General features: G+C 39.4%; 2 protein-coding genes across 14 annotated transcripts in view; one reads left to right on the top strand and one right to left on the bottom strand.

Annotated features, from left to right (window-relative positions):
- PFKM (phosphofructokinase, muscle) overlaps positions 1-15,015 on the bottom strand; it is a 45,792-nt gene extending 30,777 nt beyond the window's left edge. For 3 of the 7 annotated variants that reach the window (XR_007153757.1, XR_007153758.1, XM_047865225.1), the window contains exons 1-2: positions 12,872-12,962; positions 12,096-12,218 (exon numbers count right to left, since the gene is read on the bottom strand). Coding sequence is in view for 5 of the 7 variants with exons in the window: in XM_047865225.1 (XP_047721181.1) it covers positions 12,096-12,218; positions 12,872-12,953 (205 nt within the window). In the remaining 2 variants the exon portion in view is untranslated. Of the gene's footprint in view, positions 1-12,095; positions 12,219-12,871; positions 12,963-13,751; positions 13,883-13,976; positions 14,058-14,887 lie in introns of those variants that run through there. The other 4 variants (XM_047865221.1, XM_047865222.1, XM_047865223.1 and 1 more) reach the window with 4 other exon arrangements.
- SENP1 (SUMO specific peptidase 1) overlaps positions 13,969-26,145 on the top strand; it is a 51,612-nt gene continuing 39,435 nt past the window's right edge. The window contains exons 1-6 of one of the 7 annotated variants that reach the window (XM_047865234.1): positions 14,294-14,850; positions 17,999-18,046; positions 19,254-19,355; positions 19,494-19,624; positions 21,333-21,417; positions 22,269-22,310. In XM_047865234.1, coding sequence (XP_047721190.1) covers positions 19,511-19,624; positions 21,333-21,417; positions 22,269-22,310 — 241 coding nt within the window. In that variant the 5' untranslated portion in view covers positions 14,294-14,850; positions 17,999-18,046; positions 19,254-19,355; positions 19,494-19,510. Of the gene's footprint in view, positions 14,271-14,293; positions 14,906-17,998; positions 18,047-19,253; positions 19,356-19,493; positions 19,625-21,332; positions 21,418-22,268; positions 22,311-26,145 lie in introns of those variants that run through there. The other 6 variants (XR_007153759.1, XM_047865228.1, XM_047865232.1 and 3 more) reach the window with 6 other exon arrangements.

The raw sequence follows: 26,145 nt of genomic DNA, 5'->3' as shown, positions 1-26,145 counted from the left end.
TTTATTGTGAGAATATAATATATATAACATACAAAATGTTAATTGACCATTTATGTTATTAGTAAGACTTCCAGTCAACAGTAGGCTATTAGTAGTTAAGTTTTGGGGCAATAAAAAGTTATACATAGATTTTCAACTGTGCCCTTAACCCCCAAATTAGCAACAAATTCCCTCAATTAGTCTCAGAAAGTCTATTTCTTCACTTTTAAACAATAGTTTTGCAGGGTACAGAATTCTGGTTCTGATTTATTCTCTCTACATTTCAAATGTTTCACTTCACTCTCTTCCTGGTTGCATAGTTTCTGAGAAGAGGTCAGATGTAATTCTTATCTTTGCTCTTCTATAGGTAAGGTGTTTTTTTCCTTTGGCTTCTGGTACTTTTTCTTTATCTTTGATTTTCTGTAATTTGAAAATAATATACCTAGGTGTAGGAGCTTGATTTTATTTATTTATTTATTTATTTATTTATTTAGCATATTACTGAGCTTCCTGGATCTGTGGTTTGATGTCTGACATTAATTTGGGGAAATTATCAATCATTGTTGATTCAAGTATTTCTTCTGTTCCTTTCTCTCTTTCTTTTCTCCCTCTGGTATTCTGATTATGTGTATGTTACATCTGTTGTAGTTGTACCACAGTCATTGGGTATTCTGTTATATGTTCTTCAGTCTTCATTCTCTCTCTCTCTCTCTCTCTCTCTCTCTCTTTGGTTTTTGAGAATTGTATTGATAGATCCTCTAGTTCAGAGACTCTCCTCAGCCATGTTCAGTTTACTAATACAAAAGGCATTCTTCATTTCTGTTATAGTGTTTGTTTGTTTTTTTTTTAATTTCTGGCACTTGGGAGGGGGTGCTTTTTCTTAGGATTTCCATCTGTCTGCTTACATTGCTTCTCTGTTTTGCATGTTTTATTCATTACAATCCTTAGTACATTAGTCATAGGTTTTTAAAATTCCGAGTCTGCTAATGCCAACATCCCTGCCATGTTTGGTTTTGATGTTTGCTCTGTCTTTTCAAATTGTGTTTTTTGCCTTTTTATATGCCTGTAATTTTTTCTTGATAGCCAGACATGATGTAATGGGTAAAAAGAAGTGCTGTAAATAGGCCTTTAGTCATGTGGTGGTAAGATGTGGTGAGGAAAGGAAGCATTCTATAGTCTTATGATTACATTTCAGCTTATGCCTCTAGACTGTGAACTTCACAAGCATTTCTCAGGTTTTTCTCCCTTTAGGTGGGACAGGATGGCTAGAATGGGCTAGAGTTGGGTATTTCTCCTCCTCAGGTCAGTTAGGCCCTGGTTAACTAGTTTCCTCTGAAGGCGGGGCTTGTTAACAGGAAAAGAATGCTCTCATGTATTTCAAACGTTTCCTTTTCTCCTCACCCTGTTGGAAGTTCCAGGGGATTTTTCTGATATTGCTGTGAGAATCTAATTGAGCTCCTGAAAGTAAATCTCACAGTATTATGAGGACTCCCTTTGACTCGGTCCCCCTGTAGTTTTTAACTCTCGGAATTCTACACTGAGCCTCCAACAACTTGTTACCTCATCACTGGTTCCGAGAAGACATCGCTCATGGGTCTCTGCTCTAGGAACCTGTGATTAACTCTACTTGCCTATCTGTCTTTCCAACTTTGGGGCTAGCAGTTTCTTATGAATCCAAGAAGAACTGTTAATATTTCAGTCTTTTTACTTTTACTTATTACTTATTGATGTGGTGATGACTTCCAAGCTACTTACATGAGGAATGAGAAGTTGGAATTCCAAAGCCCAAATTATATACTTTAAGTAGGTGAATTTTACGATATGTGGACTATATCTCAATAAAGATGTCAAAGTTTTGGGAAAGGAAAAGCTGGAAAAGTTCCCCCTACATTCTGGAGTTTCTAACTTTAACATAAAGATTGAAATTTGAGAAGAAATCCACTCCTGCCTCCTTCTACCAAATACCAACTCTTTATTTATTTGTTTGCTTGTTTTTTAACTGTTTATTTGTTTTGGGGGGAGAGACAGAGAGACAGAGAATAAGCAGGAGAGAGGCAGAGAGAGAAGGAGACACATAATCCGAAGCAGGCTCCAGGCTCTGAGCTGTCAGGACAGAATCTAATGCAGGGCTCAAGCTCATGAACCATGAGATGATGACCTGAGCCAAAGTCAGACGCTCAACTGACTGAACCACCTAGGCACCTCTTAACTCTTTTTTTAAAAAAATATTTTAGGGGCGCCTGGGTGGCGCAGTCGGTTAAGCGTCCGACTTCAGCCAGGTCATGATCTCGCGGTCCGTGAGTTCGAGCCCCGCGTCGGGCTCTGGGCTGACGGCTCAGAGCCTGGAGCCTGTTTCCGATTCTGTGTCTCCCTCTCTCTCTGCCCCTCCCCCATTCATGCTCTGTCTCTCTCTGTCCCAAAAAAAAAAAAAAAAAAAAAAATATATATATATATATATATATATTTTTTATTATTAGGGGTGCCTGCGTGGCTCAGTCGGTTCAGCGTCCGACTTCGGCTCAGGTCATGATCTCGTGGTCTGTGAGTTTGGGCCCCGCTTCGGGCTCTGTGCTGACAGCTCAGAGCCTGGAGCCTGCTTCAGATTCTGTGTCTCCCTCTCTCTCTGCCCCTCCCCCTCTCATGCTCTGTCTTTCTCTCTGTCAAAAATAAACATTAAAAAAATAATAATAATAAAAACTTTATTTTTAAGTAATTTCTATATCCAATGTGGGGCTCAAACTTACAACCCCAAGATCAAGAGTCACATGCTCTACCAACTGAGCCAGCCAAGTGCCCCAACCCAAAACCAACTCTTAAGTCTTCATTGAAAGTGTTCTTAATGAATTACTGTATTAATTAGTCTACCTTAACTAGGTGAAAGCAAGGAAATGTCACTGTTACTTATAGTCTTATCCCAAGACACTTGATCCTTTGGACTCCTTTTTCTGTCCAGGGATCAATCATGCCCAGGAGTTTCTGGAAAACTATGTAAGCACAAATCAAGGAAATACTATCTCAAAAGGCACGTAGGGAACTTTCAGGTCAGTTGGGGGTGGGAGTGCCAGAACAGAAGCATTTTCTCAGAAGTACTTAGGCCTTGCTTATGGTCATCTTAGTGCAATCTCCAAACTTGAAGATGTTATTTTCTGAGAATTATGCTAGTAAAAACCAACACAAAATAGAGACAGCTGATGGGAAAAATACATCATATTGAGAAATAGCTATAAATGTCCTCCACTTTTTAAAATGACTTTAATTAATTAATTAATTAATTCAGAGTGTGTGCAAGCAGAGGAGGGGCATAGAGAGAGGGCAAGAGAGAATCCCAAGCAGGCTCCACACTGTCAGCTCAGAGCCAGAATCAAGAGCCATCCAGGTGCCCCTATATAAATGTCTTCCTAATAAGAATCTTGAGAAATCCCTATTCATTATTAATTCATACATTCAACAAACATTTACTGAGGACTCATTATATGCTAGCCACTGTGCCAGGTAATGAGTTATAATAAACTCCTACGAGTTTAAATCTGGAGGGACTATCAAAGGTTCACAGGAAGTTTACATTTCACTGGACCTGGGATATAATTAAAGAAATAAATAAACCAACTAATAATTATAATGTATCAAATTCTTATGACATGAATATATTAGTTGAGGGTAAATGAATTAAGAGAAAATAGAACCTGGATAGTAAGAATTTGGCACTGTTTATTTGTACTGTTCTTGAGTAAAACACTAAGGGATACAAATATTCCAGCATTAGAGAGATGGATGAGATAATGAAACAGTGATTAGCTCTTTAAAAATAGATTTTCTTATCAGGAGACTATAGATGCTGGAGAGGATGTGGAGAAACGGGAACCCTCTTGCACTGTTGGTGGGAATGCAAATTGGTGCAGCCGCTCTGGAAAACAGTGTGGAGGTTCCTCAAAAAATTAAAAATAGACCTACCCTATGACCCAGCAATAACACTGCTAGGAATTTACCCAAGGGATACAGGAGTGCTGATGCATAGGGGCACTTGTACCCCAATGTTTATAGCAGCACTCTCAACAATAGCCAAATTATGGAAAGAGCCTAAATGTCCATCAACTGATGAATGGATAAAGAAATTGTGGTTTATATACACAATGGAGTACTACATGGCAATGAGAAAGAATGAAATATGGCCCTTTGTAGCAACGTGGATGGAACTGGAGAGTGTGATGCTAAGTGAAATAAGCCATGCAGAGAAGACAGATACCATATGTTTTCACTCTTATGTGGATCCTGAGAAACTTAACAGAAACCCATGGGGGAGGGGAAGGAAAAAAAAAAAGAGGTTAGAGTGGGAGAGAGCCAAAGCATAAGAGACTCTTAAAAACTGAGAACAAACTGAGGGTTGATGGGGGGTGTGAGGGGGGGGGTGATGGGTATTGAGGAGGGCACCTTTTGGGATGAGCACTGGGTGTTGTATGGAAACAAATTGGACAATAAATTTCATATATTGAAAAAAAAATAAAATAAATAAAAATAGATTTTCTTTAATTTTAATCCTAAATTCCAACACCATATGTTTCACTTTTACCTACTTTTCTGTTTATCAACCAACTTTTAAATTTCAAATATAGTTTCTAAGGAATGTGAACAACTTGTAAAGGGTATTTTAGCTGGCTATGGTTGATTTATCTTACATATCAAAATTTGGATACATAATTTTATGGTAGATTGATGATGGGAGAGAATTTTGAGATCTGGGCAGTTGTAGGAAATATGACATATGTCCAACCCTCATCCCTCTAATGGGGGAGGCTGAGAAGCATCCCTCAGAACAGGTACATGAAGCCTACAGGTAAACACAGTATGGTGGCTAAGGAAGAGGGGGTTGAGGAAGAGGTCTAAACATTGCCATACAAACTAGGGTGCCTAAGAAAAGTGTCAGGAGTAAATTGCACAGCTTATTAGAGTTTAGGACCAGGAATTACAAGAGCAAAGCAGCAAGTTAGATAGACAAAAAAAGAGATGAGACCAACAAATTCTCCAGGCAAACAAACTAAGCCAGCAGCTGAATTTGAACTCATTCCAAGATTACTTTCATTGCTGGTGTGGTTTAATGGGGCTGAAAAAGGATACCCTGGACACTTCCTCTAAAGGAGAAAGCTGAAATGTCCTCGGTTTGCACTGGGGCCCTCTGATAGGCTTCTCAAGGGGGCCTATGCCTGTTCTAATGATTTAGGTAACTAGGGGGCTGGTGGAAATCTAGAACTTTGTCCAACTATAATCAGCTTTATTCAGTTGTTGCGGTTGGTAGCTAAAATTCAGAATTTAGAGGACTTGGCAGACAATGACGGGGGAAAAAAAGGACTGAACCCAAAAGAAGGCCAGCTGGACTGAGAAGCCCATGTGGTTAAAATCCACTATTTCTTCTTTCTTGTACTATCTTGTGGTGGTCTTCCTGTTTTCAGCCTGTCAGGAAAAGCTAATATGCACATAGAAATGCCAAATGATATCTCACCTCATATGTCATGCCTTGGTAACAAACAATGAAAGGCATATTCTTTATATTAAACAGGAAGAACAGGAAGGTATTTAGAAGGTCCTCTTGGACTTCACAGAACTCTCCAGATACCAGTTAGCTACTGAGATGTTGGCATGAAGTCTAGGCAGAGAGTAGGTGCAAAAATTATAGTTATTATAAAAGAAGGCATTCCAGGGGCGCCTGGGTGGCGCAGTCGGTTGAGCGTCCGACTTCAGCCAGGTCACGATCTCACTGTCCATGAGTTCGAGCCCCGCGTCAGGCTCTGGGCTGATGGCTCAGAGCCTGGAGCCTGTTTCCGATTCTGTGTCTCCCTCTCTCTCTGCCCCTCCCCCGTTCATGCTCTGTCTCTCTCTGTCCCCAAAAAAATAAATAAATGTCGAAAAAAAAAATTTTAAAAAAAAAATAAAAAAAAAAAAAAAAAAAAAAAAATAAAAGAAGGCATTCTGGAGGAGAGAAGTGTCCAAAGATGTTTAAAGACAATTCTGCAACACCTAGATAGGTGCTTTGCTCTGCTTTATTTTTCTTCAAAGCACTTATCACTACTTGATTTATTTGTTTATTATCTGTTTTCCTCACTAGAATGTATGAGGACAGATCTTTTTTTTTTTCTAGCCTGGATCCCCTTGAGTCTAGAACAGTGCCTACCATGTAATAGGTGCTCAGTATTTGCTGACTGAATGTGTGAAACCTAGAGTAATGCTATTTCCTATTCTTCTGGGTTAGAGTCATACCTAGACAACTGCCATACCTACTTCTCATTCCCAAATGTCCTGGTACACCACTACTAGCATCCTGAGCTAGTAGGGCACTTCAGTAAACCAGCTGAAGTATTCTAAAGTATGTGGTTCATATGCCCTGACCATTAGCTCTGCTAAGTAGTGGGTAGGTAAATGAAGATATAGAAAGCTTTGGACAGTACCCTCCAAACCAGTATAAAGCTAGACATTATTACCAGAAAGTTGAGTAGATCATGAAGACAGAACATCTCTTTGACAATGATTACCTAACGCTGGCACAGATTTGGGGGGGGGGCAATAAAGAGAATGATGTATGCCATACTCATGAGCCCATTCATTACCACAAGGATGACTTGTGTACCCATGTCTATGTACCCATGACTATGGAATGGGTACAGATCTACATTTAGACCACTGTGATGAGATGATGAAGATGATGTTAAGGATGCTAGCAATGGTGTACCAGGACATTTGGGAATGAGAAGTAGGTATGGCAGTTGTCCAGGTATGACTCTAACCCAGAAGAATAGGAAATAGCATTACTCTAGGTTTCACACATTCAGTCAGCAAATACTGAGCACCTATTACATGGTAGGCACTGTTCTAGACTCAAGGGGATCCAGGATGGAAAAAAAAAAAAAGATCTGTCCTCATACATTCTAGTGAGGAAAACAGATAATAAACAAATAAATCAAGTAGTGATAAGTGCTTTGAAGAAAAATAAAGCAGAGCAAAGAAGCAGAGTGACAGGGGCACCTGGGTGGCTCTGTCAGTTGGCTTTGGCTCAGGTCATGATCTCGTGGTTTGTGAGTTTGAGCCCTGTGTTGGGCTCTGTGCTGGCAATGTGGAGCCTGCTTGGGATTCTCTCTCTCTCTGTCTCCCTCTCTGCCAATTCCCTGCTGTACACCTGCTCCCTCTTAAATAAGTAAACTTAAAAAAAAGAAGAAGCAGAGTGACAAAGGTGCTATCTTAAATAGGGTGGACTGGAAAAACCTTGCTGAGATGACATTCTAGGAAGAGGTTTGAACATACAAGAAAGAAAACCATGCTACCTTTGGAGGAACAGCTTTCAGATAGGGAGAAGGGCAAATGCAAAGGTTCTAAAACAGGAATAAGGTAGGAGTGTCATACCAGAGGATCACTAAGATTTCCTTTGGACTTGACTCAGAATTCTAAATGGGCTACAATGATGTGGTGGGTTGATGTTGTGAAATACATGCAGCAATTGGGTATGAGCCTCTCTCTGAGTTGGAACATCTATCTGGTCCTCTCACTCCTACAAAACTCCTAGATCTCATCTAGTAATTATCTGTTTCCTTCCACCAGAATGGAAAACTCCTTAAGGAGAGACTATGGGCATGGACAGTAAACCACTGTCTGCACTGGAGAGTCATCTTTGGCTCTGGCTGGGAGAGGATGACTCCTGGAGACAGAGCAGCCGCCACCAGCCACTGATACCAATGTTTCTGATGTAGGGCACTGGTTTAAGACAATGCCAGTCTAGCAGATTCAGCATCATCTGGATATTTGTCAGAAATGCAAATTCTTGGGTCTGACCTGGAACCTACTGAATCAAAAACTCTAGGGGTGGGGTCTCAGCAATGTGGTTTAACAAACCCTCCAGGTATTCTGATGCACGATAAAGTTTGAGAACAATTGTTCCAAGTTGTGGAGGTCTGAGAACACCATCACTTGAAAAATGAACTTGCATGCCAAAAAGGCTTGAATAGGTCCTATGAAGTCATTTTCACCAATTACTATCAAATTCTTGGGAAAGCTAGCTCAGGAAAGAAGTCACAGGTGTCCAGATGACCTCTACTATAGGCTGAAGGCACTAACTTCAAGCCTTGATTAAGGCAGAGGAAAATAAACTCTTCAGCTAAGATATGTAGCCTCAAGCTTAGACCAGATAAACTTTTTCTTTCCTTAAAGAGGTAAGCTTTGGGGGGGGGGGGGTGGGTATCAGAACAGAAAAGACAAATAATAATTACATAAGACAATCCTGGGAGTCTTCCACTTCAGATCTACTAATACCTCATCAAGCATGTGAAAGGGTTAGATGTTTTAGTAAGCACTATATTCCAAGGAATATATATTTAGTTCTTAAATCTATTTATCTGGGTTGACTTGAGAGGCAGTTTGATAGGGGACCACCCAGAGTAGGGTGGCCTAAGAGGATGCATGAGATTTTCTCTATTAATCAATAAAAGATGGGGGGAAAAAAAGTGTTCCACAGGTCTAATGGTATCCTTGCATATTTGACTGAAAGAAGAGAATTTGTAAGGCTATTTTCTTACTCAATGATCTTCCCAATTCAGTTTACATTTGAAGAGCCCTGAGAGTTTCAGCTTCATGAAAACTTAAGTTCTCTGCAGCTAGTCCTAGAAGGTTGGGACCAGGAGATCAATGTTGAATGGCAACTAGTTGAGACTAAGATGATCTTTATAGAGGCAGAACCCCCACTGATTTTCCTTCAACAAGGGTACAGGTTCTTGGGTCACTTATAACATGGCATCTGTATATGGAGAATCTTGTGTCTGATGCAGAAAACAGTATAACCTGCTTGGAAGAAACTTTGGCTATGGTGACATCTTTACGTATCAGTTGCATTCACAGTGTTGGAGAAACTTTGCATCCTGGTCTGCATAAACCAGGGCGTGAGCAGGTTTGATGGTCTCACTGTTAAAAGAACAGAATGGTGGGGGGACCTTCGGCCATGCTGGTGACAGATAGCCTAACTGAAGTGAGGAATCTGGTAGTAAGGTCTTACCCTTCCAAGGAGAAGTGGTAACACAGGGGCAGATGGGTGTCTGGTATGCTCCCTCATTTGCAGCCCGATATGTAGTCATCTCAGGAGTCACAGGTTACTAAGGCCGGCTGTCCATCAGTGAACAGGAGTGGTATATGCAGAGGAGAGGCTCTAGGTCTAGTGGGCAGCTGGATCCGCTGGACCAGAGTCTGGCCCACAAAGCTACCTGCTGCCCATGAGCCATTCTGCTGGAGATGATGGTCTTACACTCTCGGCTCCCCGGGAATTCTAACCACCATTCTTTGCAAAGGTTAGGGCCTAGGTGACTCACTCCTTTGCTGTGCCCCAGTGTGGGAACCAATGGCTTCCCTATGTTAGGAACTGACCCTCTAAAGGCCAGAAACACACACACACACAGCCTGCCTCATCGTAGTACAGGCAGAGCTGTCTATTCTAATGTGCAGGGATTTGGAGAAAATAGTAACTGCAGCTGCTTCCCTGCCAAGTGTGAGATTAGAAACAAAATGTGTTCCATTTTTCTTCAGGATTAGAGCTCAGCATGTCCACATATAGCTTCACTTGGGGCAAGAAGCTGACCATCCTAGAAGGAGTCCCTATGCATTCTTCAGGCTGGCAGCAGCAGCAGCAGCTGAGGGACGCCAGGCCAGGTTTTGGGGGTGTTTTGGCATCAGTAGCTCTGGGCTCACCTCTGCCAACCATGCTATTTGATGGCATGATTTCCTCACTCATGCCCTACGTGAGGAATGGAGCAAGGCAGTGACATTTCCCATCCCACCAGATCAGGTGACCACTCTCGCCCCCTCCAATTCATCTTCAACCCAGGGGCCAGACCTGTCACTCTTCAGTGATTTGACCTAGAAGGCATAGCATGATTTGGCTCTTATACTATCCTTATAGTTCACTCTCCAGCTACTCTTCCCTCACCCAAGTTCTACTGGTCTTCTCTATTCCTCTAATGAGCCAAACTCCTTCTCAACTCAGATTCTACTGTCCTCTTTCCCAAAAAGCTTTTCTACCCCCTCTTCCTGGCTAAGTCACACTCATCTTTCAGGACTTCCTTAGAAAAGGTGTTTCCAACCTCTCAGGTCAGGTTAGGTACCCTGTTTTTACATTCTAATTATGTGATATTATTGTTTTCCATGGTACTAGGACCATTCGAATAATCCCACTGTGTGTGATTATGTGATTACTTCTTACTTACTTACAAGACTAAAACTTCATGCAAGTAGGCAATGTACTTGTTTTGTTTGCTGCTTTATTCCCAGTGCCAACTATAGTGCCGGACATAGTATGCGCTCGGCCAATTTTCTTGGAAGGAATAAAAAGAAGGAGGGAAGTAGAGAAGGAGGAAGAAAAGGAGGAAGGGAAGAAGGAAGGAAGGAAACAAAGGGAAGCAGGCAGGGAGAGAGACAGATAAGGAGGAACAGACGTCCCAATATTGATTCTTCATCTCTAGTGGGAAAGCTGGAAGGATTCACTGTAGCTCTTACCTGGGGTCTCAGTGCTTAAAGGCAGAAGTTAACATCAGAATTTTTTTCCATGGGATAATGCTGAGTTCAAACCACAGAAGCAGGTCCAAATGAGTCATCAGAGCTAAGGGGGTCTGAAGTGAGTATTAGGTATAGAGCAAAATGAGAATGAGAAAAGCAGGGAAGATAAAGGAATAAGAAATAATCTATACAAATTCAAGGAACTGTAGGACAAGGCCACCAGCTGGGCTTATTTCTTATACCTAACAGCTGTTTATGGATGGGCAAAGCAAGTCTGATTAAAGGGACACAGACCCCACATCGTTGTCATATATAGATACATATTACTCCAAAGTCATCATAAGTTGATATTCTTGTGTATAAACCATTTTCTTGTGAGTATGGTTAACTCTAGGTTCACTTATGAGACTGAATTAAGCTATAGTTTATGCATTTCAAAGCTTAGGACTGGCTCTTGGACCATAGTGCCCTGCCTACATGGTGCCCTGCTAGAGTTCAGTGAAGCTCTGCCTAAGCAGTCAGTTGGTCCCTCCCTTCCCTACATCTCTGTGGCATCCTCTTTTGAAATTCAACATTTTGAACCAAAGGTATCCAGCCCTTCACTTACTTCACTTACTCACTCGCTCATTTCAAACCAAAGGTATCAAGCACTTCACTTACTCACTTACTCAAAACTATCAAGCTCTTCACTTAACTCCCTTCTTGATCAGAGGCTCCTGGGGGAAAGGGAAAATGCTAGTTTGTGTTCACAGCTATTGAGCCTAGAATAATGACTTTGAATAGTAACTGCTCAAAAGATTATTGGATAAATGCTGCAATATATTTCACAGGGGCTGAGAGTAATTATTCCAATGAATTTAAGTTCTTGAGGAAGATCACTTTAGACTTGAATTTCTTCCTGAAATATAAGGAGTTGGACTAAATAATCTGTACTAAATAATGTCAAACTGTAAACTATTAGAAAAATGACAAGGTTATGTCTTATATGTATAATTTGTACAATGTCTCTATCATTTCTAGTCTATTTTGGGGCACATGTGGGAATGCAATGTTTGCAGTGAACTAACTCCAATATAGATGTATTTCATTTGAGAGGAAACCTAGGGATGTGTTTCCAATGTTTCATATAAATTGTGAGTTAAACACTACTTAAAATATACAACAGAAATTTGTTACTAAATGGATTCCTAAGGTGAGTATTTTTTACAATATTTGGAATCACTTTGCAATATAATAACTCCTTTATATAATCCATTGAGTTTCACATTTTTACATATCCAGGTTGCTAATAATAGTATAAACTAGATTAGTGCCTTACAATTATGAGCCAGTTGAATTACTATTGACTAAATTAAGGTGTTCTTCATAGAGAGAACTGTCCCTCTTTCTAGTTTCCCAGATGATCTTCTACTTTCTCTATGTCCCCTCCACCACACACACACACACACACACACACACACACACACACACTTTCTCCCTTGTGACTTAATTCATATTTCAAATTTGGTAGTTGTATCCTAATTTATAATGTATGCATAAACTTCATTTTCCAACACTCCTTTCCACCTCTCCCCACCCCCTTGTTTAACTACATGCCTCACCAGTTTTCAAAATAGGTATGCCTTCCACAGTGTCTGGACCATCCGTAGCATGTAGATACTTCATGTTGTCTATCTCAGGTGGTGGCTTTTGTATGAGCATGCTGGAAGTTGAAGCTTCTCCCCCTGAAAAGCAGTATCTCTAGGTTACTTGAGGTTATCCTCAAGGTGGGATTCAGGGAAGGAAGTGCTACTTATTCTCCTTCATTTTCTCTGTAACTCTCAGCTGTCCAGGGCCTTTTTTCCATAATTCAGTGAAAAATTAGAGAAGTGATGACTTTTCTCAATATTATCTTACCTTAAAAAAGGTTCTACTCCTTTGACATAAATGAGAGAAAAGCAGAACATATCTCTAGATACTTTGAGACTGAAATGTAATAGAAAGCCATTTTTCTTTGGGACTCTATCTTATAGGTTTTAGAGTATCAATGACAATTGTAACCAGGACTCCCACAGATGAGCCCAGAAAGGTTAAAATAATTCACAAAGGACAGAGAAATCAACTACCAGGTGATGTGCTATAAATTTTGTTCTTCCTTAACTCCCAAGTCCTCCTTACCTGCCTGGGCCTATTTCCACATATCAGACCAAAATCTCAGCTGATACTTATGCAAGGAAGAGACATGACTCAGTGACAAATATTTTACGATAGTGGGGATGGAATAAAGTCAGTTGACCCCTAAAGCCTACATTTAGACTAGTAAGTTTTACATCCTGTATCGAAATTCCTGCAAGAGAACCCATTTGTCACTGGTCTTATAATCAGGAGACAATGGTACCTGTGCTCTGAGGAGTCCTGACTAACCCGCGAGATTGAATCACACACATGAAAAATTTCAGATGAAATTCCTCCTTATGCATCGCTGTCTCCTAGAAATAGAGACGGAGTTTAATCCATATGAACAGATCTATGGAATGATTTAAGATGGACAAAACTGATACGGATCAGGTATGCCCAATACTACAGGACAATATGTAGTATCAGCATGTGAAGTGATGCAAATAATCTACTTTTATGTATTTGACAGGGCAAGATCTCCTGAATTCAGCAAGCATCTCCTTTTTTCCAGAGTAGGTAAGAGGCTGGGGCCTACAGAGACTCCCGTTCTTTTAATAAAGTCTGAGCTCAGACTTCTGAGGTCTAAAGGGTCTATTCAGAAGCATTTCTCCAAGACTTCTAGACAGGGCCTGAGTCCAGAGGCCAAGTTGAAGGACTTTGTAAAAAGTCTGAATGAATAAACATATTTCTTCCAATTATTTTTTTTTTTAGTACAGATTATATGTTAATCCATTCAGTCACAGGAGCAACACCAGGGCCATTTAGTTCTCCAGAGGGCAGACTCCTGGATCCTTTTCTATTTTTACTGGGAAAAGTAGGTCTTTGGTGAACCGCCAATAGCTTTCCTCACACCTCTCCCTATGTTTCAAACTCTTCCAGAGGTCTGTAAAGTGCCACACGTTTCCAGAATCTAACTTAAACTAATCCCAAACTGCTTTTTTTTTTCTTCTCCCGAATGGCCAATCAAGCATGATGTAGTGCAAAGACTACAGGCCTGCAAATTAAGAAACGTGTTTCCTAGTCCCAGATCTCCCATGCACTTTATAACTTTGGGAAATGACTTCACTTCCCTGAAACCGTTAGATTAAAATATTTCCTACAAGCACTAACGTTCCGTGATTCTCAATGAAACACGGTATAGAGCTCGAGTTAGCTCTCAGGTCCACATCCGTCAGAGTGGCCACAAGTTTCCTCCGATTGACGGCCACAGCAAAAAGCTGCCATGGAAACCTGAGCGAGAGCAAAAATCGCCAAGCGGAACCAGAAGACGGCGTGCAAGGGGATCGAGGGAACAGGAAAAAGCGAAGGACGACGGGCACACTAACAGTAATCCGAGAACGAGAACGGGAACGAGAAAAAATCCCAAACTGAAAGGGGAACAGGGAAACTATGACTTCAGCCTTAGATGGTCCCCGGGCTTCTCAGGCCTGGCCACACTGCGCAGGCGTCCCCCGAGTCCTCAACTCTGCTCTTTGACCTCCCGCCCCACCCCCGCCCCTCCACAGCCACCGGACGGCTCTTCCGGTGTTGTGGAGGCTGTTCCGGTTCGCGGCGGTTCCCGGGTTTTGCGTTCCGCGCCCGGCCGGAAACCCCTTCGCATAGCAGCCGGTTCCGGTTCGGTGAGTGGCGGCGGGAAGCTGGGGGAGGGGTGAGGATGGAGGGAGCCTGGGCCGGGAGGCAGTGCCGGTCCGGGCCCAGCGGCCTGGGTTGGGCTGGGCGGAAGCTGGGAGGGCTGTGGGGACGGCGCTTTTTCCTCTGCCCCGCCCCCTGGGACCACCTCCCCTCCCCCCGGCTATCCACCGGCCGGGATGTGGCCGGCGGCCGTTAGTTAGGCTTCCCGAGGCCGTTCCTTCAGGCCTCTTTCTCCCGGGCCGGCGAGAGGCCGTCTCCCTTGTCGTTACCACAGGCCCCATCTCGGCGCCCAGCCCTCCTGGGGGCAAAAAGGCCGGTTGGGATTTCGGGGCTTTCCCGCCCGAGCAGGGTCTTCTCTCACGGGAAAGCTGTTTTCACCGGGAAGCTCAGCTTTCTGTTACACCTGCTTCACCTCCCGCCTTCCTTGAGACCTGAGTGATATTTCTCGACTACTTCTGCGTCTCACGTAAACATTTCTCCAACTCTTTTACTCTGTGGTATCTCCCCGAGACGTGATATCGCTAGTGTGCCACCACCAGAAAGAAACGTCTGGACCCTCCTGCCCAGGTTATGAAAACCCCCTTAACTGCCACGGTTTGTTTACCTGGCTCATCGCCTCCTGGTAATTCCCTTGAACCGTCTCTTTCTTGGTGTGCCCTAACGTGGTCTCTCTGGGTTATATGCCCGGCTTCTCTTCAGTTTGGTGATTTCTGTTTATCGGTGCCTTTGCAGTATTTTCACTTATCTCGTTGGCAGTAACTTACTCCTTTATCACTTTCAAGTCAGCCTTGTTGAGGTCATTTCACTTCACGTTTGGTACACTTATTTGGGGGGGGGTGCTTATAAAATTTATATAAAGCCTTATAGAGGCTACCACTTACTTTACTTCGCGTCTTTGTTCTAATTGGATATTCTGAACGGAGTAGATCACACCATCTCCTCAGTCTTTGTGGAGCTAGTTGGTGTCACGGGCTCCTGTTGAAAGGTAGATTACACAGAATTTGGAATTACAGTTACAGTGAAACCTTATGCATCTCTTAAGCATGATCCCTGAATCTTCTTCCAGTTTAGAGATCCCTTTTTCCCCTTTAGTCCCAGTCTGGAAGCCTCATTTCATTTTTCTCTTGAGAAGTCTCTTTCATCCCCCCCCCCCCCCCCATTCCAATTCATCCCGACTGCAGACATGGTCTTCATGTCACCCATCTGATGAGTTAAGTCTAGAGGGAGCAAATGGATTAAAAAACAGGTTCTGCCACTTCAGGCCAAGGTGATGTAACTCGACTACTGCTTTGAAAGTCTTTTCTTTACCTGACTCCCACGCCTCCTACCAATTGCACTGGCTTTATTTTCTTGCTATGAGGATCTTTTTATGGATCTGTTTTCCCCCCAGTTGACAGTGTTTCGGCAGCAGGGACCATTTGTTACTCATCTTTGTATTCCTGGTATGTAATTGGTGCAGAGTAAATGTTTGTGTATGAAAGGAATTGAATACTCAGTGTTTTAAGGCGTTACAGTGTTGAGGTGCTAGAGTCTAACTGGGAGAGATGGCATGTGAAACTACGAGAAACACAAGCAAATACGTGGTGTATGCTACGAACTGTACCATATACATATCCAGAGTTCAGACTAGAATGATTCACTTGGTCATTTCCATATTTCCATTCCCTTCTCATATCATAAATTATTCTAACCGCATTTGGTCCTGGATAAAGCTAATCGCCTCTCCTTAAGTAAATACTTTCTAGTAACTTCATTGTGGCTCTAAACATTCTCTTTTACAGTCACCTGTTTGCATGTAAGCTTATACATGTTTTGCCATACTTGTTACATTTTGTCACTGTCAGGACTTCGCCATCTTTTTTCCTATTGTTTTGTGTTCAGCTATTGACTTCACCTGAGTAGCTGTAATAGCTTATATTCTTTTAGTAAATTAAATGAACAATGTGTGAACTAGGAAATATTGTTTGAATACTTTTTTAAAAGTTTATTTTTGAGAGAGAGAGAGAGCGAGAGCACGTGAGCTGAAAAGGGGCAGAGAGAGAGAGGGAGAGAGAGAATCCCAAGCAGGCTTCGCACTTTCAGCATAGAGCCTCACAAACCGCGAGACCATGACCTGAGCCGAGATCAGGAGTCTGACACTTAACCGACTGAGCCACCCAGGCACCCCGGAATACTTTTCTTAAAAGGCAAAAAAATCTTAGGGTTACAAGAGTTTGGTGGCATTAACGTTTCCAGATCCAGCATTTCATGTTGAATCTTGGAGTAAGATATCCCTACTTCTAACATAAAGGCAAATGCCAAAGAGAAAGTAACATAAGCACACTGAAGAAGCTGGATGCATTTGTGTTACAATGTAAATGTGGGGCTTTAATTATTAATGTGGAACCCAGGGGATTCTGCTTTATTTAAAAAGGAAGAAGAGGAAAGAATACCTGGAAAATTTCCAGATAGAAGCCTTTTGTTACGTTGAGCATTTGGAAATATATTTGAAGCCTGAATACAAGGCTTAAATTTTTTGGGAACCCTCCCCAGCAAGACTGGGTAATCAGATGATTGCTCTGCTTAGTCTGTAGCTATGCCAAGAAAAGCTCAAGCAGGCTTCCGTTGTGCCTGCATTTCATTATTGTGACCATAAAGAATACCTGTTATCATCATCTAGCCCTTAGTAGATTGAAGTCCTGATATTGCTAAAGTTGATGAAGTTGATTGATAAGGTTGATGACAAACTAAAGTTGATGATATGCTCAATCTTTTTAAAATATGGTGGGGCGTCTGGGTGGCTCAGTTGGTTAAGCGACTGACTCTTGATTTCAGCTCAGGTCATCTCAGAGTCCTGAGATCGAGCCCTGCCTTGAGCTCTGTGCTGGGCATGGAGGCTGCTCTGGATTGTTTCTTTCTGTCTCCCTGCCCCTCTCCTGCTTTTGCATGCATGCATGTGGACTCTTTCTCAAAAAAATAAATAAACTTTAAAAAATTGGTAATGAGATTATGACGGTAATAAGTGTGACTGCTACCATCCCTAGTCTCCTCTTCAATCTGCCAAGAAGCTTGGGTGCCAAGGACATGTTTATTAACCTAGTTCCACGCAGTTAGGCTTCTAACTTCCTTTTTCTGGGAAAATTGGATACATCAGAGGAGAAAATTTCATGTAGGTAAAGGGGCTTTGGTTTGTAGCAGTTTAATTAATGATGGGAGAGAAAGTACTTTAGTACAATTGGGAAATATTCCTTGATTGTTCTTAGAGTGTCAGTAGCTTTATGTTTGGCCACTGAGTAAAACTTCTAGAAAAGAAGTCTAATAGGACCACCACAAGATCTATCACTTTTTAATTAAATGGTTTAGCATGAGGTAATAAAGGAACAGTTTGTGAAGAATTTCCAGGTTGTAATTTCAGTTCAGTCACTAACTTTATGACCATATATATACAAATCAATCTTTAAGGTTTGGCACTCCCAACTTGCTTCTTGCTGTAATGTTCTGTCATTCTGTGGGTAGTCTGTGATTGCTGTCTAATACAGCTCAGGTTCTGGAAATGTTTCAAATTGCCTCAGGTTAGTTTTAGTGTCTGTTTTCTCTATCAAGTCATCTCTTCTTACCATTTTATATTTTTCTTTCCTAAGAACACAAATGTCACTTTGAATGGCTTCCTATTCTATAATTGTATGAAAGAGGTGTTCCAGTATGTCACATTTCCGTTTTCTGTCTTCTTTTATAGAACTTTGTATCTTTGCTAAAGTCAGTGATGTGAAAAGACCTGACATGGGTAAGTCTAACTCTGAAGTAGTAATTGAGTCTTTTAGTTACTCTGATTAGTTAGGTTGGAATGAAAAAATGTTGTTGTTTTGTTTTGTTTTTAACATTTTCAGTATTTGCATCTTTGTGCTTAATAATCTTAAGAGAGATCTCAACTTAATTATGTAATACTGTAATACTAGACAATACTCTTGGTTGAGACACTGTTTATAGCATCATTTGGAACCATTTTCTCATTCATTGTATTGAAAAAGCCAAATACACACCAGCAAACATTTACTGTGTGCCAGGCCCTGTTCTGAGCACTTAAAATATATTAATTCATTTAATTTTTTACAACTGTCTTACAAGGGTGTTTAATATCAACAAGGAAAGTGAGACACAGAAGTTAAGAAACAACTATAACTGGCAGAGCCAGAATATAAACTCAGGCAGCCTGGTTTCAGAGTCCCGGTTCTTTTGTACTATGTTATACCACCATCTATGTGATGAATAATTTGATTAGGGTAAATTTTAAAATTTCACTTAGCTGGTAACATTGAGAATTCACTATGAATGCAACATTTTGCATTATTCATAGTTCTTCATGTCTAGAAAGGGGATCGATACAAAGTCAGGACTAGTAGCCAATTAGGAATAGGTTGAACAGTCTATACAGTTAGATCTTACACATCTTATAACATCTCATGTGCTCCTTTTAGATTCACATTAGTCTTCTCTCTTGTTTCTGTTTTTTCCTTTTGCTTAGTCTACCGTCTCTCTTACCTGGTCATTTGTTTCCCTTTTCTCTAATTGCTGATGTCAGTGTAAGTCACTGAATTCTGTCACTCTCATTTGCTTCTATTCTCTTACATTAACAAAGATCTCAAAGATGGTTATAAAGTAAGGTTCTGCCACAGTATTATAGTAATTGAGCTGGTATCTGTCAAGAGCCATATGTATACATTATACTTTTTGCAGAAAAGACAGTTCAGGTGGATTCATTTTTAAGCACTTTTTGAGTTAGACAAAGGAAATAAACAGTTATGAACTGTTTTTGAGTGTTTGTTTTTGAATGATGAGTTTTTTTCCCTGTGTGTGTGTGTGTGTTTTTTTTTTAAGTAGTTACTTCTTTTCTAGTTAAAACATTCAACGTTTCTTTAGGGAAAATTTAATTTTTTAAAGAAACTTTGATTTAAATGTGTTTTGTTTTTTTTTTTAAATACTTACTTATACAGGTTTTGAACCGTTTGGCAGATGATCTCAGTCAATTCCAAATGAGCCAATTTCTGCACATGGGCCTCTTTTTGACAATGACATTTTGAGATTGCTGGCCAATGGTTAGTTATGAAAGAGGTTTTATTTGACTATAGAGCTGTTCTTTGGGAATCATTTTTATTAGGTGAAAAGATTTGTTCATAGGAAAGTAGTTATTGAAGAATTATATGACTTGAACTAATTCTGGATTCTTTTGGCAGATGATATTGCTGATAGGATGAGGATGGATGCTGGAGAAGTAACGTTAGTGAACCACAACTCCATATTCAAAACCCATCTCCTGGGACAAACAGGTTTTCCAGAGGACCAGCTTTCACTTTCTGACCATCAGGTTAGGAATAATTTTCTTCCCTTATTTAATGAATTATTTTGGTTTCAGTTTTCATCTAATGTAATTTAAATGCCATACTCAAAAGGACGAATGTATATATAAATTTTTTAGAATTGGTATTTCTGGTGTTCTGAATTTTGTTTGATATATTAAAGTTAAAACAAGAACCAGGCTATGTATGAGTTCTTTGAGAACTGTTTATTTTAGAAAACATTTTATTCCTATGCATATTATAATCACAAAAACACAGGTCAGTGTTCTTTTAAACTAGTGTCTTAAAATTGTTGGGATTAAATGGGTAATTTGTAAATATTCAGAGGCTCTGAGATTTCCCAGTGCTATAAAAAGTGTAGTTTCTCAAAGGACCAGCAACAACAGCATCCCTTGGGAGCTTGTTAGAAATACGGAATCTCAGGCTTCACCCCAGACCTCCTCAGTCAGAATCTACAGTTTTAAAACTTTTTATCTGATAAAGAGAAATACCATGTGATCCAGTAATTCCTCTACTGGGTATTTACCCAAAGAAAATGAAAACCCTGAATTAAAAAGATGTATGCACCCCTGTGTTTATTGCAGCGTTATTTACAATAGCCAAAATATGGAAGCAACCTAAATGTCCATTGATAGATGAATGGTATACATATACAAATGGAATATTATATAGCATTTAAAAAGGATGAGATCTTGCCATTTGTAATAGCATGGATAGACCTAGAGAATATTATGCTAAGTGAAATAAGACTGAGAAAGACAAATATGATTTAGCTCACGTGTGGAATCTAAAAAACAAAACAAATAAATGAATAAACAAATAACAGAATAAGATCTATAAATACAGAGAACAAACTGATGGTTGTAGAGAGGGGAGTGGAGCAAAATGGGTGACGGTGAGTGGGAGATAGAGGCTTCCAGTTATGGAATGAATAAGTCACAGAAATAAAAGGCACAGCATAGGGAATACAGCGTGACAGATGGTAGCTAGATTTGTGGTGAGTGTAGCATAACACATAGAAAATTTGGATAATTGTGTACACCTGGAACTAAAATGAATACTTTTTTTTCAAAAGGAAAAAAATCTTCAGCTGGTTTATTTGCACATTAAGGTTTGAGTAATAAAGCAGTTTTTCTCAGTAGGAAAGCCATTACTAATATGGATGAGACAATTCTTTGCTGTGTGAATCTCTTCCAAGCATAGCAGAATGTTTAGCATTCTTGACACTTGGGCACTAAATGCCTGTAGTATCTGCCCCCAATAATCATTTTTAATAATTTAACTGAATATATATCCACACATTTCCAGATTGGTACTGGGGTGCAGTACCACCCCTGATTAAGAATTTCTGTATGAAGTTATCAAAAGATTCCAAACAGGTACATTTTGTCACCCCCTTTGATAAATGATACAGCTGGCTTGCAGAACAGGATATACCACATGTATATTTACCTTCTAGTGAACATCCTTTGCATTAAGTTGTGTAACAGATACTTTGCCCATTTTTCCCCTTGAAGCCTCGGTAGTTCCATCAGACTGTTTATGTATTTTTCTTTCTTATTAGTATGTAGTTTATTTATAGTATATAAAAATACAATTATATTGAATTTTGAAATATGTCATAATCTTGTTTAATGGTACATTTTTCCTAGTATAAATTTTTATCCCATTTTATTGTAAAAATATGATTTACGAAAAATCTTTTGCTTTGTTTAGATATTACCTTCCAGGGAAGGAAATTTGGACCGACCTTATACGTGTTCTACAAGAAGTGCAGCTTATAATCCAAATTATTATTCAGGTATGACGCATTGCTTGGAGTCAAGGCATTTGTACCATTCAGCTTTCTTCCTAGCAAATTGTTTGTGTTTACTATCTCAAAGTGAAAACATTGTCAAGAGCAAAATTGTATTTTCTCCCATAAAACATCACTGTGTGTGTGAATGGGGAAGGAGCATTGCTGTAATACTTTACTGACCTAGTCTCAAACCACATATTTTTAATGGAAAAGTTTTTTTTTTAATCCATTTCCTTACTTGTTCATTATGTCATTGTGAAAAGCAGTACAGCTTTGGTTTTGGCTTTTTTTTTTTTTTAATATGCATATATGATGTAAAGGATATTTGTTTTGGATGGATTTAAAGCACAGAGCTAGCCAATTTATTTTGCTTGAAATCATGAATCCTAAAAAATTATTTCTACACAAGCTTGTCCCTCCATCAGGGCAGGAAATGTTAACTACATGTTTCTGTCTAGCACCTGCCACAGCCATGCTTGCATATTCAAGGGCTTGCCTATTCAGCTTGTGACCCATGACCGAAGTCCGCATTCTCTAGGCTATTCCTAGTCCTTGGCCTGCCTGACTTTCCATCTGCCCCCTTCCTAAGGTTAGGACTTAACAGTTATCTTCTGGCTCTGTCTTGGGGAAACTAAGAGGTTTTTGTTGGTTAGCTTCCTGGCACTACAACCCAGGAAGATGATGGTGGTCTTCCCATGTCTTTTCACTACTAATTCTTCAATCTCCTCACCTTACCGCAAATATGGGAATACTAGTAATACCATTGAACTTGCCCTAATGGGATTTTTATAAGGATAAATTGAGATTATAAATATGAAATGCAAATAATAATTATTGTTATTTGGCTTCCTCAGGATTCTTTGTCAGCAAGATGAGATCTCCTCCCCTAAAAAGACGTTAGTATGATGATCTTTTAGATTTATATTATATTTAAATGTCATTTAGGTGGGTGGTACTTTACCCTGGGCTCTGGATTTCCTCTCCTGGTATGGGAAATGGTCTCCACATAGGGTGTGCATAATTTGTATGGAAAAATCAGTTAACTGGCTCAGAAAGTAACTCTGCCATCATTATTATTGGAAAGGCCTTTCTGATGAGCAGAGAGCCTGAAATCTGGTTGGACAGCTCATTCTAGGGGAAGGACAGTTGAGTGGATAATGAAATGAGATCATTAATGAAATGAGATCATTAGTATTTCAATTTGAACTCAGGCTGTGTTTGCTTGTAATTTCATATGTTGATTTTCCATTGGGTAGAATATTTGCTTGTAGTTTAAAATAATTGCTTAATAATAAACAGTTACATGAAATTATACTCAAAATCTGCTGACCATAACAACTCAACTCTGGCCTTTTCTAATTTTTATCTGTGTACATGCTTGGTATACATCGTATGATTCAATACATGTAATCTTTTTTAGCCCATATATTTTTATTTTTACTTTTCCATCTGTTTACATGTTATTCTTTGTATCTACCTTTTTATGCTCATTTCTAATAATCCATGGAACTGATATGCACATTCACAATACTTTATGTACATTTCTAAAATCCAAAAAACTCTGAAAACCAAAAATTATTTTCTTAATTCATTTGGTATCAAAAGTGACCTGACCTCAATTATTTCCTTGGCAAAACCTACATGAATTGACCTGAAACTGTTTGTGTCTTTTATTTATCTATAAATATGAGTATTTATTTCACTGCAGATATATCACCACACATTTCACTGCAGATCCATCAATATGTTTGATTATAGGTGCAGCTTCAGATTATACCTTGAAGTACTACCATAGTATATACCAGGATATCTCTCTAAAATTCCAAAAATTTTAAATTCAGAAATGCAGTGGGACCCGAGGGGCTATGAGTTAGGATAATGGGCCCATGCAATCATTTGCTTCATTATTTTCCCTATAGTTTAGGTCCCCTTCACACTTACTGTTTTTAGCTATTGTAAATAATATGACTTAAAAACATCTGTATGTATAGCTTTTTTTCTTTTTAAAAAAAAATTTTTAATATTAATTTATTTTTGAGAGACAGAGCATGAGCAGGGGAGAGGCAGAGAGAGAGAGAGAGACAGAATCTGAAACAGGCTCCAGGCTCAGAGCTGTCAGTGCAGGGCCCAATGTGGGGCTCAAACCCGTGAACCATGAGATCATAACCTGAGCCAAAGTTGGAAGCTTAACCGACTGAGCCACCCAGGCACCCCTGTATATAGCCTTTTTTCTTCTAAATTTCATTAGACCCTTAATATTCACAAAGGATATATCTGAGATTATCTCAAATCCTCATGTTCTTGACTGTGGTGATATTTGGCCAGATTCTTGGCTTTGTACTCAGTGACATGATTCTTGAGAGTTAGATTTTTCCTGTTTGTCCTCATACCATAAATTGATCCTCGTATCAAAATCTTACACTGAAGTTTTTCTCTGTCGCTTGAAGGCCATTTTTTTTTAGGAAAAGCAAAAAAATAACTTCATAACAGTTACTGTATATGTGATGAATAACAAATAACAACAGCCCTGTTGAAATGGGGATGCTGAACTATTAGATTCATTCTCTAAATTAAAGCGTGAAGCAGAGGATTCAGATTTGTGCCTACCAAATTTCATCTAATCCCTGACCAAGCAAAGGTATGGCATGTCACAGACCTCCAGGGTTGCTCTCTGACCATCAGAATTTTTAATCTGTGAAGGCTAAGAGTTATATACTTTTTTCTTGTAATAAACCGTTCAAATCAAACCTACTTTTTATTGTGTACTTTTCCTAATTTCGTTCTCCTGCCACACCCATTCCAATTGATTTTAAATCCTGCAGAATTTTGTCTCTACTATCTCTTTTGTATGTATTCTTTTCCGATAATCCCCACATTAATTTCTGTGGTCAGTCACCATGAGCTTCACTGCTTGATTGGGCTAGATGTGGGTATCCCATTTACTGCTTTAGTCTTTTCATTCTGACTCTCTCAGCCTTTCATTCTGACTCTATTCTCTTTTCCATCAAGGTGAAAAAGAACATGGGAAAGCCCCAAAACTTTAGAATCTAGGGTCTGGAGCTTACCATTTACTGCTTTACTGGCTCTGCCTCTCTATATCAAGCTTTTAAAAAATCTGCTTCTTAATCCACTCAAGATTAACCTATTTAAAAACATTGATTTAAAAAAATCATTTTTAGAAAGCAGAGAAAATGTAAATCTTTCCGTTAATAACTTAATGTTGCTCAGACTTCAAGAGCTCTTGATTTTATTAAGAACACAATTTATTGTGTTTATTATTAAGAACACAAAAGAAAATTAAAACATTTTAAACCCTAAACAAGGAAAAGTAGATAAAGATAAAAAGAAATGATTTTGCTCAAGCTTAGAGTCATTATCAATGTCTTATCTTTGGAAAATATGTTAAACTAGGTTGCCACACTGGCATTTAGTAGATAATTTAAAGCATCCTGCTATTTATAACTAAATAAACCTGAAAGTTAACAAGAGCAACTGATGATGGTTACTTTCATAGTAGTGATTGCTTGATCTACATTTTTTAAAATATAAGAGTTTATTTCATTATGTTCATAAAATATTGCCTTGTCCTTGTAGAAAATTTGTAGAGAAAGTAGAAAAATACCTATCATTCTGTTATTGGAACACAACTAAAATTAAATTTTTGGTGTACTTCCTTATAGTTTTGTGTGTGTATGTGCACATAATAAGTAATCTTAATTGTGGCATTTGCAATCTGATCTCTTAATGATGACAGAATACCAGGCTAAACCAACACCAAAAAGAGAGTGTCTGCAGCCCTATGTTGGTCCCTCTCTATCGCTGCTTGATTACATCAGCAATACTGGACTATTCATTGCTTTCATTGAGTGGGGATAGAACCACCTTGTTCTGGTTAAACGGACTGCCTGATCCTGTGCTTTCCCCTTGCATTTGAAAGCCGAAGCCTTTGTCAAATGCCATTGAGGAGGCTACTCTGGCTTCTCCTTGGTCTCAAATTTCACACTTGTCAGGGTAATTTTGCATTTTTTGGTAGACTTATTCCTTAAGTAGACATCTCTAGGCAAATCATTCCCTAATCATATTGTAGCAAAATGTGTGAGAGACAGATTTCTACTGTTATTACTTTGCATTTAAAGATAAAAATGTTCTGGCCTTTAATAATACTCATTTTTATTAGTCTTATGTTTCTCTCCTTAAAGTAACAGTGATAGATGTTACGCATAGATACTGATTACAAAGGTAAAAGGTTATAATTCATTTTGAAAGTAAATATAATTTTAGATTAGGTTCATCCACTGGTGAATCAACTGGTACTAACACCACCCTTGACCACTGCTGTTTTTCCTGTCTTATTCATCCTAAATCCCGATATTCCTGATCCTAAAAAAACAAAACAAAACAAAAACAAACCTGCAATACAAACTTATTTTTGTCACCTGGTCTATTTTTTGGATACAGTATCAAGAGCTACATTAAATATTTGAAATAGCATAATATTGTGCAGAGTTCTGTGGTAATTCGCTTTGAAAGGTCTTCAAAATGATGTCCACATTAGGCAAAAATTCAAGAAGTAGACCATTATCATTCTCAATTTTCCACTGGTGTTCCTCAGAGTTCCATAACCTAATATCTGAAGTTATTTTGAAGGTGCTGTTTAAAATTGTCTGATCCTGCTGATAGGGAGAGGTGGGTTTAGAAATTATTCTAGTCCTAGGTGAAATTTCAAGAAAC

The sequence above is a fragment of the Prionailurus viverrinus genome, chromosome B4, assembly GCF_022837055.1.
Source record: "Prionailurus viverrinus isolate Anna chromosome B4, UM_Priviv_1.0, whole genome shotgun sequence".
Taxonomy (NCBI): Eukaryota; Metazoa; Chordata; class Mammalia; order Carnivora; family Felidae; genus Prionailurus; species Prionailurus viverrinus.
Note: the sequence above shows the minus strand (reverse complement) of the source record. Positions and strands in the feature narration are given on the sequence as shown.